Source organism: Pinus tabuliformis, chromosome J, assembly GCF_031772625.1.
Source record: "Pinus tabuliformis cultivar Carrire ecotype Pingquan chromosome J, CPIR1, whole genome shotgun sequence".
Lineage (NCBI taxonomy): Eukaryota > Viridiplantae > Streptophyta > Pinopsida > Pinales > Pinaceae > Pinus > Pinus tabuliformis.
Window position 1 is genome coordinate 1,567,637,706 of NC_142295.1, and position 12,186 is coordinate 1,567,649,891.

Genomic DNA, 12,186 nt, shown 5'->3' on the forward strand with positions numbered 1-12,186 from the left:
ATGGAATCATTTTATAGCTCTCTGATATCTAAAGCTCATTATCTCATGTCTACTTTTGATATGCTTCAATGATTTGCTCTTACGATGATGGGATGGGTGGATGTCATATTTAAAATTTAAATCTTTGTATTTTTTGCTAATTTCTTTCCTTGCATATTTGAGAAAAAAACACCCTGTCCACTCACAGATGCATGTTTTGAATGCTTTAAATCTATTTAAACTACTTGAGTGTGTTCATAAAGAGGAGTACCACCTCTATAAAAATGTAGAGGCTGATGTTAGGCCCTAGGAGGTTGAATTTGTCCCCTAACTGAAAAAGAAGAAGATCAAAACCACTTTAGCGCAACACCCTTTTTTCCTATTCTACACACATAGACGTTTAAACAGTGTAAGAATCGTCTCAATTAGAGTCTGCATGAAAAAATGATTCTACTCAAAATTTGACCTTCCTGTTTCAACCACCATAATTTGAAAGGGTGCCACATTAGCCCCCATTACTCAATGAAAAGAGGCTAGCCACATGATCATGATGAAGAAGGTTCTAAAATAGTTCATATTGTAACTCTAGTTAAGAGTTGAGGGATTCAAGCCTAACCACTAGTAGGCTATTAGGCCGTGTTATAACCAGGCCACTAGAAGGAAAAGGGGTTCCATCCTTTTCAAGTGCATTTGTTCCATAAACGAGTAGAGTAGCTGATAGGGCTAGGGAGAGAGTACACAAAGAGGATTTGGGCATTATAGAAGCCCATTGGCCACATGCCTTACTTCCTTGTACTCACAACCAATTTCCATTCAGAGAAAGAGAGCAAAGCAGCCTCGCCTTATAGTTGGGTTTTCTCTCGAAAGGGTTTCCCAAGTTATATCTTTATGTCAATTGTGGTTTCTGAGTTTTTATTTTGTTGTTCTCCATTTTCTGCATAATTATAATTTTCATGCATACACAATAAACAATAATTTACAAATCCATAAGTCTAAAGAGAAATAAATCCTCATAGTGTAGATTTCAGATTTCTAAGTATAATTTTATTATATCTGTTGTGATGAACTATCCAATGGAACATTCACGACAATTTATAGATAAATTGACAAGACAAGAAGACTTGAGAAGGTGAGCTAAGTAAAGATGACATCAAAATTAAAAACTTACGGAACCAATGGGCTACCACAATACCCACAAGTCACACCAAACACATATACAAGGCAAAGAAATATTAAATAAAGATTTGACTAGATTGACTTATACTTCCACACAACAACATATTGAAATTTGTACCTAAAAAACATCCCCATTTATCCATCTCACTTGAGCTTGCATATTTGCTTGTCCATTTTTTTGGCTCCTTTAGAGCACATGAAAAATAAAAAACCATTATGATCAAATAGGTTTAGAAATGAAATCAAATGAATTACAAAGATAACACTATCTTTCTTGGTTGATATTAACTACATTTGACATAATATATCATGCACTTCCTTTATTAGATTAGGGTTTCTTCGTTGTGATTGAAACTCATCATGGCAAAGCTGAGAATGACCACACATTTTGTTAACTGTGTAGTGAAGTGGCCACACCAATCTCTTGGTAAAAGTGAGCAAATATGGGCATAAGTAGAAAATAGAGAAAGAAGTCAAATGGAAACCAATAAAAACTTAAATGAAAACCATCTCCACACTTTGGAAATATATATATATTTTTAAATTATAGAAAAAGTAAATAAATTATATTTTAAATTTAATTTATCATTCTATTTTTAATAATAAAAAAATATTTATTATTAAAAAATCAATATTCTACCATCCAATACATTTTTTTCCCACTAAAGAAATCAAGCGTCGAGCAGCCCTTCGGTCTTCCTTGAGATTAGTCTATAAAATTCGTGAGAAAAGAGCAGCAATTCATAATAAATATTATTAAAAAAAGATAAACGCGGCAATTCATAACCAATATTATTAAAAAAAGAGACGTGACATGGAAATCAAATTTTCATGTTAAAATGAGTTTGATTAAAACATGCACCTTGAAATGGCTTTGAGATACCGACTGTACATCAAAAAGTAGCTTTAGATATGGCTAGTCATAAAAGATTTGAGTTGTCAATTGTGATATCACTTGTCATACTATACCAGTGGAAAAGCTCAAACATAAGACTCTATCTTTTGCCACGTGGCGTCCGCGACGTCCTTTCGCTTCAAAGAGAATTGGGAAGATTTTCTAGTTATTCTAAGGCTAGCGATAGATTGACGCTAAAGCAGCCGTCGATCTTGAATTGTCTATGCTAACTTTAACGGTAATTTTAGTGCTTGGGTTTGGGTACGCTGCAAGAATCGGTGGTTGAAAACCTGGTCATGGCGCACTTATTGCACTGGGATTGGGAATTGTCGAGCTCGACACTTCTTGTTATGGAAAATTCGTGAAAGTTGCACCGATGTTTTCGGTTAAAGAAAACACCTACCACGAGGTAACTCTCCCTCCACTTCAGTTTTATTCGGAAGAAAATGTAAACAATGCTAAAATAGTCCTTCGAGGAAATTGCCACACGACACTCAGTCCAATAAACCATGCTACAAATTCTGTCACAGGATAATCTGGAGTTATTGCAGACATTGCCATGTTTATTACATTCCTTTTCCCATTGATGAATAAAATCTACTCGGCTCAGACTGATTATTAGGGCATATTTATTTTTCTTTTCCATTTAAATGTTTTTGCAATCGGCTTCTACCGCAACAGCAATCCCCCCTCCGGTCCTCGTTGGCTGTTCGTTGCCGTTAATCTCCCGTAGGAAACACAGAAACCATGGACCTCGACCTGGCACATTGGAGCTTTACCGATGCCACACTGAATTAATTGGCAAATTTAGACAGAATACTGGGCTCTGGAGACTAACAGCTTGCATGCTAGCAAATAACACGGGCAAGGCAAGGTTGAATGTTGAACTTATATATCCCACAAACAGAAGTGTGCGCACATTTTCAATTCCCAAGGTTTCAAAGAGAATAAACGTAAGGCCTCAAGAGGAAGAGTTCTCCAGTTCACTTAGCGAAACAGAAATCACCCCACAAACATCATTAGGAAGGAAGAGGGGTCTTGATTCGAAACAAGTTACACTCTCATTTACCACAGCTATACAGGACGATCACTTTGTTTATAGATTAAGAAATCAGCTTGGGAATTTGCACAGCGTAACTCCAACTTCTCTTCCCTTTGCTCCGGTAGTTTCTCTGTTCGGTTTCTTCTTTTTAGTGGGAGTTGTTTTCGACAAGATCTGGACCTCGAGGAAAACGAATAAAGAGGTTGTTGAAGTCCAACGTGGTATTAGGCCTCAAGTTCCTACGAGCCTTTCCCAATTCCTTGAAAAGGATCTGCAGAGGAAAGAGTCAGTAGAATGGGTGAATATGGTGCTTTCAAAATTGTGGAAAGTATATCGGCTAGGACTAGAGAATTGGCTGGTTGGGCTTCTTCAACCTATAATAGACGATCTGAAAAAACCTGCTTATGTACAGAGGGTAGAAATCAAACAATTTTACTTGGGGGAAGAGCCAATTTCAGTCAGAAGCGTCGAGCGGAGGACTTCCCGCCGTGCCAATGATCTGCAGTAAGTATACTTCATGTTGTTCTTGAATCGCAGTTTTGTTTGCATTTTAGCCACTGACATCTTACTTTCTACGATGAATCTATATGTTTTTGAACATAAACAGTGAACTTTTTGATATACCAGTTCACTGTTTTATTTTCATGTTTGTCATGATTATTCAAAATTTCAAACACTTACAGCTGATGGTTTTCTAAAATTAAATTTAACGTTATAACAAAACTCATTCATTGCTTCTTGTAAACAAAATTCAATGATATTACAGATACAATTCAAAGATATTTTCCCGGTCCATGTTTCAAGAAAGAATAAGTATGTTTGCTTCCATGCTTATCTCGAGGTGCCCGACACTTGCAGCTTACGTCGTCTCCATCTAGTGGGCTTTCATTAATGTTGAGAAATGAATCCTTGTCGATGTAGTGTCAAAGTGAATAGGCCCTTAAAAGAATCAATTGATAACCGAATAGAAACTTTTGAGGACCTGTGTTCTGCGTAATTTTTTATTATCAAGGCTTGTATTCGTCACGATAGAAGTGTCGTGAGAAAACACTCCGCAAAGATGGTGAGAAGCACGAGAAAATACTTAGTGTTGGTGCATAGTGAGATTTGTTTGTAATGGAAAAGGAATCATCATGGACCATTTCTTCGCTTCTTGAAATCTTGTCCTTTAAATAAAAAGTTAGCAAAACCACAATAAAATAACACTGCACGTACATGTATCCTCAACCACACAATCAAATTCTTCCCTATTGGATCCTTGTGCTTTCCTATAAGTATTCTGCTTTCTTGTCCCCATTGCTGGCTTCAGGGTAGTGTTTCACATAGTGCCTTGCATTCTGAAACTTAAGATTGCAAAGAAAACATTCTGCTATCCAGGGTCGGAGAATATGTGTTTAGCTTCCCTGGACTAAATTCCTTGAGGTATTCTACCAACGTGGCCAAATATGCATGCCCTTATCATGTGCATTTTTCCTATTCAGGCATGGGTGTGGCATTCAGGAGTTTTTGACCCCACTTTTCTCAATGTAGTAGTATTTTGAGCCCAGATCATTTTTTAGAGGGATTTTATGCTTTTATGGTCTTTGAAATCTATAATTGATATATGTTGTTGCATAGAAGGCACATTGATGATTTGTAGGAATGATGTATGTCTAAGACTTCCTTTTTGGTGTGCTTCCTAGGTACCATATTGGTCTGCGCTATACAGGTGGAGCTCGTATGTTATTGATGCTTTCATTAAAGTTTGGTTTTATGCCCATAATGATTCCTGTTGGAGTGCGAGATTTGGATGTGGATGGGGAGCTGTGGGTAAAATTGCGGTTGATTCCCTCACTACCTTGGGTAGGGACTGCGACTTGGGCGTTTGTTTCTCTACCAAAGATCAAGCTTGATTTGGCTCCATTCCGTCTTTTCAATCTTATGGGTATGTATTTTGAAAATTTATCTGTAATAATAAAATGCCATGATCATAGGGAGGGGTTGGAACTTTCCTGCCATGTCTGTCACTGTAGTTGTTCAATGTTTTCTTTGGGGACACTGTTAAATACGCTGTGGAACTCTTAACAACAACTTCCCAAGATTGAATAACAATGAATGAAATTGATAATCATCCAAACTTCATGAAAGAAGAAAATCAACAATATAATCTAATAATGGTCTCAGAACACTGGGATCTTTTGGATCCATGAGTGGATCACCCTTCAAACCAATCCTTTATCAGATTAGACCAACATAATTCTTGCTGGATCAAGAAGCCCAGAAAATCAACAATATAATCTAATAATGGCATCAGAACACTGGGATCTTTTGGATTCATGAGTGGATCACCCCTTCAAACCAATTCTTGATCAGATTAGACCAACATAATTCTTGCTGGATCAAGCCCAATACAGGAGCAGAAGAGCTGTGCTGGTCAAAGAGAAACTGAGTTTCATTATTTAGTTATGTATTTCTACGAGGGACTAAGCCTTGGAGATGTAGAAATCCATTCAAACTTAGAAAGGTGATCAAGAATCCAAGGATGTGATTATTGGAATCTTAACACCCATCATGCAAGCTGTAAAAAGTATAGATTTCTCAAGAACATTATGAATGTGGAGCATTCTACTTCAGAGAGATATTAATGGAAAATGCACTTATGCTTTACTCAAGTTCAAATCTCCCTAATTCCCTACTCACATTCACCAAGCAAAAGGTTCCTAATTCTTAATCTAGACTCATTCTTACAGTAAACAGATTTTCAACTATAATAATGGGGCCCACCTTAAATCTCACCAAAACAATTCAAACGTTTTTGTAATGGTTGTAATAGCATAAAATGGTGAACTCCTTGGATATATATGTAAGCTCATGATTTAGTGATAATCTATGTAGCATGGGAACTTGTCCCTGTTGAAGGAAATGTAACTAGGTTCGGTCTTCATAAATGTACTTTTGATATTTGTAATTATTCAAGAAAAGAAATATTATTTTATAGTATATGTCAATGAGTTTCTTGCTCATTAAAGTAGGTCTAGCATATGTCAAAGTGCTATAGGTGAGTCAAATAGTCAAAAGGAAATGTTGAAGGCCTTAAGGGCATGTTACACCATGTATAAATATATATTAAAGTCAAAGGGAAAACCTCCAAGCAAAGTCAAGTCTACTCCTATGCAAAGGCACCATCAAGAAGCCCCTTCAAGCATGCTACATAGAAACTATCTGAAGTTTGCTCAACAAATCGGTCTCCTAGCAGTCCTCAAGTCGGTCTACAAACAGTTGACAAGTCGACCTGCAAACAGTTGACAAGTTGGCCTAAATGGAGGGACAGACCTCTATATTCCTCTATAACGCATTCAAGGATCTCTGAAATAAGCGAAGACAAGAAGCCGAGAGAAGGAAGGGAAGGGAAGTCTAAAGGGTCTCCAAAGGTACAACGAAGTAAGAAGGAAGGACAACGAAGGTGAAGGACTGTTTCTAGGGCTAGAAACAGTCACACGTGCGAGGAAGAAGAGGAGAAATCTGCGGGTATGATAGCAGGAACAAGCAGTCCATTATTTTGTGTTGTTTGGGCTTGACACTAGGCTCACAAGGTCTCCCAAGACAAGCGAAAGGACCTCTCACCCTAGCGAAGGAAGAAGGAAGAAATACTGAGCCTTAGAAGTCTGTTCTAGGGCTTATTACAGTCACACGTGCGAGTGAAGGAGGGCTGACTGCGGTCATCACAACAACACTATCACAACCACATATATCTCATTGTTTAGGGTTCAAACTAGGCCTACAAGGCCTCTCTCTCAAGCGTGGAAGAAGGGTATGCAAGCGAAGAAAGGAAGACAAGTCTAACATAGTTTTGTGAGGAGAATCACTCACACGTGCAGAGAATTAGGGCTGCATTGCTGCTGCCCTAAGTCTGCAACAGTTGCCGGAAGAAGTGCCGAAGGGAGGAAGACAAAGTGCTGCAAGAGGAAGTGATCTTGAAAGGACTTGACTTGTGCTTGGAGGATCTTCTAGTCAAGGGTCTAGGGTTTGGCATTGATCAATAGAAGCTTCAATAAGAGAAATTCACTAAAGGGTTTTCCTCTCAAGAGAAGAGAGGTTTTGGCCCTAGTAGAGAGCCAACATCTTGTGTTCTTGTTTTTATGTTTTGGTAGCAGTTTGATGAAGTACACACATATGCACTAATAAGAAGAAGAAGAAGAATAAGCTAATAAGGAAAAGTAAAAATACTCCACAAATTGTTATCAAAGTAACGAAGAATCACACTACACTACTTTGCCCTAGATTCTTCAACATGGTATCAGAGGTAAGGTGACACATAAAGGAAAGGGCACCTCAAGAACACTCATCAAGGGAGAAGCATCTACAAAGTTGAAGTATCAAGCCTAGAAGTCTCAATCACTTCAAGGACAAGAAGGGTATGCAATCCATCATTTATCAAGGAGGTTTGCAAAGCTAGAAGAAGAGCCTTACATAAAGGCACCTACAAAGAAGAGCAGATTGAAGCAGGACCTACATCAAGCTACAAGTCTTCAAGAAAATCTCATCATCAAGCAAGTCTAGGCGAAGGCAACTTGAAGAACATCAAAATCCAAGAAAGGCAAACCATCAAGTCTTCAAGGAGGAAGCAAATCCATTACATCTCAAAATCTATCAAGTAAGTACATGTCCCCTTCTGAATATACATCAATTGTTTTTTGCAAGGAAAACAATAAATTGGTAGGTACCAATAACTTTCTTGCATGGAAGAAGAGGACTGATCTACTTCTCAAGGAGAATGAACTCCTAGAACATGTCAAAGGGAATATCACTATCTCTGCTAAGGAACAAACTCAAGCCTTAGCCAACTTGATTTGAACGTTGGCATGGAAGCAATCCGCATGGCTCTTTTTCGGTTCTGAGATTTGGGACTACTATGCTCTGTCTACAGGACTTTTACTCCACAAGACTTGCTTGCTCAATCCACGGGACTCCTCTCGCATACCTGATCTGAACATGATCTCGAATAGTATTGAATCTTGAAGACATTCATTCACCGTCAGTGTGATGCCCTAATCTGCTCCGTTGTCATAAAAGAGCCGCAGACATAACAACAGTCAAGCATGGAAGAAGTTGCAGTCATTATAATGTCAAGGAGATCTGGCCACAGTTAAAAGGAGACTTGCAGCTGCCAAACGCAGTGGGAAGGTGTCACCATTACGCAACCCTAAACTATAGCTACGTGGCCCTAAACACTGTAATCATACGCAGTCATGGTTGCCTTTATACTTTGTTCATAAAGACATTTATACACAGAATACAGAGATATTTATATGCAGTCATAACTGCACTCAAGCATAGCCGCAGACTCAGCATACCTGTGTAGCAGAGAAGAATGTATGTGATCTGGGCACATCCATCTTCACGTTGGTAGTCTACATGACCCTCGGCCTACTTGTAGCAGTCTCGATGTGCTATGATCACAACAGATTTTGGTTTTGGTTGGATAAAGAAGATCTCGGTGACATACATCTTGTACAGTGGTAACTTGAAGTATTAGATGATGTTCCTATATGCAGTGATAGTGATCACTCTGCAAAGAGTGTCAGTCTCATCGAAGGTAAGAGACAGGATCATAATCTTATCTCTCATCAAAGCAGTGATGAATGATGATCTCAGTATATCTATGAGCAGCATCTATGATCTGGACAATAACGTTGTATGATCTGGGCACATATATATAATGCAGTCTTGGGCAACAACATGATATACTGTAGATGGGCTGTGTAACGAATACATGAAGCATGGGCAGCAGCATGATGGGAAGCACTATGAAATCATGTGCATGGGCAGCCCAATGATACATTAGCAGGGGCAGCAACATGATAATGATGCACATTAGTCTGAGAAAGATCATGGACCTGGACAACAGCATGGGGCAATATGCAGTAGTGCAACTAGAGGACGAGATGCAGCGCGATGATAGGTATCAGTTGAAGCAGAATGTCTTCAACTGATCTTGTCGTTATAGGAGATGATCTATGCTTAGATCTAGACAAGTCAAAGTGTTGACTTCTGTTGTAATTGTACTATCTCTCTTTCTCTGCTGAACTTTGAAGATAAAAGAAGATTTGATCAAAGGGTTTCCCCACACATTGTGGGGTTTGTCCCTGGCTCGCGCCATATCTTGTGTCCTCTTGCCTTGGCTTGTCTTCTGCGTTTTATATTTATGTTCTATCTACAGTTTATCGTAACGCTGATGTGATTGCTAACTGTGAAAATTTAAATAAATTGCTCTAGCATAGAACATACCAAAAATTAACACAAAGACATGTCCAAAATCCAATGTTTTGGATGCTAAGAATATGGACACTACAAAAATAATTGTCCTAAGCTTAAGAAGGACAACAACAACAAAAGGAAGAAGGAAGAAGCTCACATAACTCAAGAGGTGAAAGAAGAAGGAAAGAAGCAAAAGAAGGAAGATCCTTCGGATCTCTACTATGACTAGGTCAAACTCTTTACTTCTAGAATTCTTTCAAAGTTTTGAGTAGTATAGGAGCATGTAGGAATAGAATAAAATTGCATGACTAAAAACTTCCTCTAGAATCTAGAAGCATGATATTCATAGAGTTCTAGATACTCATGAAGATGTAGCATTTATAATAAAAACAAAAATGCATGGGTAGAAATATCTTCTAGAATATAGGAGCATGGCAGATATAGCTCAAGGTATTCATGTAGAAAAAGCATACCTAGTATAGGACCTCATCCACGATAAAAGAAAAATTGATCATGATTAAGAATCTTAGATGATCTCCATCATCAAAAGAAAGGAAACATTTGCAAGACAAGGGTCTTTAAGATCCTATGATGGAATCTTCAAAAGAAGGTTCATGAACCTAAGCAGATGTCTCATTGGGAATCCCATTCATGGGATTCAAGAAAAGGATGATATGTAGACAAGCTAAGATGAAGCAAGAAGGGCCACACCAAAAGATGATCAAAGAAGAACCAAGATGAGGTATGCATGCATCAAAGTTTAAGTCATGTTATCATTTGTATATTACTTAGTCATGGGAATAGTTCTATAACATGATCAAGTATGAAAGAATCTCTTTCACTAAGAACATGCTCGAAGGCATGTACTACAATGCAATGAAGGTCAACAAAAGAATATGCTCACATAAGGAGTATAAGATTGCTGACTACAAAGCAAGAAGAAATGCTGACTAGTCCAAGAAGCAAGCAATGAAGAAATGCTCTCACAAGAAGCATAAGATGGTTGACCTATCTATCTAAGAAGCAAATGAAGAAAGAGATCAAGCATGTGGAAGAACACCATGATCACTGAGAATCACTATCTGACAAGATACTTTGAAGATATCTCCTGAAAGAAGGCAGGACCACTCTGACAAAGGAAGGACCCTTGACACATGAAGGCCTTGGAGATATAAAAGATGTGGATAACTGATTCTACTCTAAGGCTGTAATGAATGAGAATGAAAGAGATTTGAGAACATAGATGCTTTGTTGTCGATGATTCGTTTTTCAAGGTGGTAACAACCCAAAAGCAAGTGGTCTATGGCTTGCTTCAAAACTAAGTTTTATGTCGCCAAAATGGTTGAAGCCATTGGCAAAATTCAGGCATTTGTAAGAGGGAAATATCAATCTCAAAAGAATGCCAACGATCAAAAGAAATATACTTCTGCCTTGTAGGTTTAAGAGGATCACCTTTAGCAATAGAATTCTACCCTGGCGGGGAAAATATAAAATTGGATCTCAAAAACTTGTTTATACTAGAGAACTTGTCAAGTTGTTGCAAATGAGGTAACAATAAGTTTGGGGCAATTTATCTTTGCCATTGGCAATCTCATCATAATTTGTTTTTCTGATAAAATTTCCTTTCATCATGGGTTAGCGTATTCTATGGGCATCCAAGATTCCAAATGCTCACTATATGAATTGTTGTTAGACAATTTTGTTGAATAAGCAATGTTGATCAACATTCTTCTAGTAAGAGGGTTTCAAAATGCTAACTTTTCTCTTTTACCTTGATCCCTCAAACAAATGAGGGATAAAGGTGTTGAGTATGTTGTCATTGTTGTCAAAGTGGGAACAGGTGCAGAATGTTGAGTGGGTGGAGGATGTCGAACAGGGGTTGGATGGCACAACAAATGTAGGATATCCTCATGGATGTCAAGTTGATGCAACAATGATGAAACCCTAACTCTAGGGTTTGGTTTTTTGGATAATGGACACTGGTAAACAAAACCATGGTAGAGACAAAATATATGAAGGATCAACCTTGAATGCATTATTATTCACAATGATACATATTTATAATACATTGGAGTGACCCTTAGTTTCATATTCCAAGTGGTCTCTTGGACTCCCTTTGACTGTTCAGCTTCCACACCAACCCTTAGAGGATTAGGTGTCCAACAGACACACCCCGCAATTGCTGAGGATTTTGATAATGTAGATCAGGTAGTTTGTCTTGGAGACTTTTGCCATCGGACTCTCCTCGTCATGTTGATTCCGTTGATATGTGGAGCGTCTCTTAGGCCCTCACGGTTGGAGACACTTGGTCAAAGTTGCAAGTCTCATTTCATGGTCAAAATCTGCAAGGGATGTTGATGTGTCAACAACTGGATGATGTGGCAACCAAGCAAAATGGACTAAGGCAGATTGTGAGGAAACCCCAATTAGATGATGATGTGGTGTTGTGTAATTAGCTCAGTTATGACTCCTATCTTGAGGAGAGAGAGGACCGTTATTCATAAATTAAATCAAACAATCTTTGAAGGGATTAAAAGTTTATTTATTTACTATTTGTTTTTAAACGAAACAGATAGAGATTTGTATTAAAAAAATATGGATTGCAAGGTCAAAACCTTTACATATTCCAATCTTCTTTGAGGGTTTGAGATTGAGCATAAAGGCTTAGTCCAAACCCTCAAACAAATTCCCCATGACACAAATACTTTAGTCCCTTTCCAACTAAATATTTTCCAAAAAACCCCCAAAATACAAACACATTTACATTCCATTTTTTAATTTGATCTAGTTTGACTTCTTGTTTTTCTTGGAGAAAAACTTTTTCCTTTCTTCCCAACTTGAATCCAACCCGCATTTT

At 38.0% G+C, this 12,186-nt stretch overlaps 1 protein-coding gene across 3 annotated transcripts in view; it reads left to right on the plus strand.

Moving 5' to 3' along the window:
- Positions 1-2,212: 2,212 nt before the first annotated feature.
- The window catches only part of LOC149233479 (uncharacterized), a 107,831-nt gene continuing 97,857 nt past the window's right edge, over positions 2,213-12,186 (plus strand). Inside the window, exons 1-3 of one of the 3 annotated variants that reach the window (XM_089379768.1) lie at positions 2,215-2,459; positions 2,581-3,596; positions 4,775-5,016. In XM_089379768.1, coding sequence (XP_089235894.1) covers positions 2,701-3,596; positions 4,775-5,016 — 1,138 coding nt within the window. In that variant the 5' untranslated portion in view covers positions 2,215-2,459; positions 2,581-2,700. Of the gene's footprint in view, positions 3,597-4,774; positions 5,017-12,186 lie in introns of all 3 variants that reach the window. The other 2 variants (XM_089379769.1, XM_089379767.1) reach the window with 2 other exon arrangements.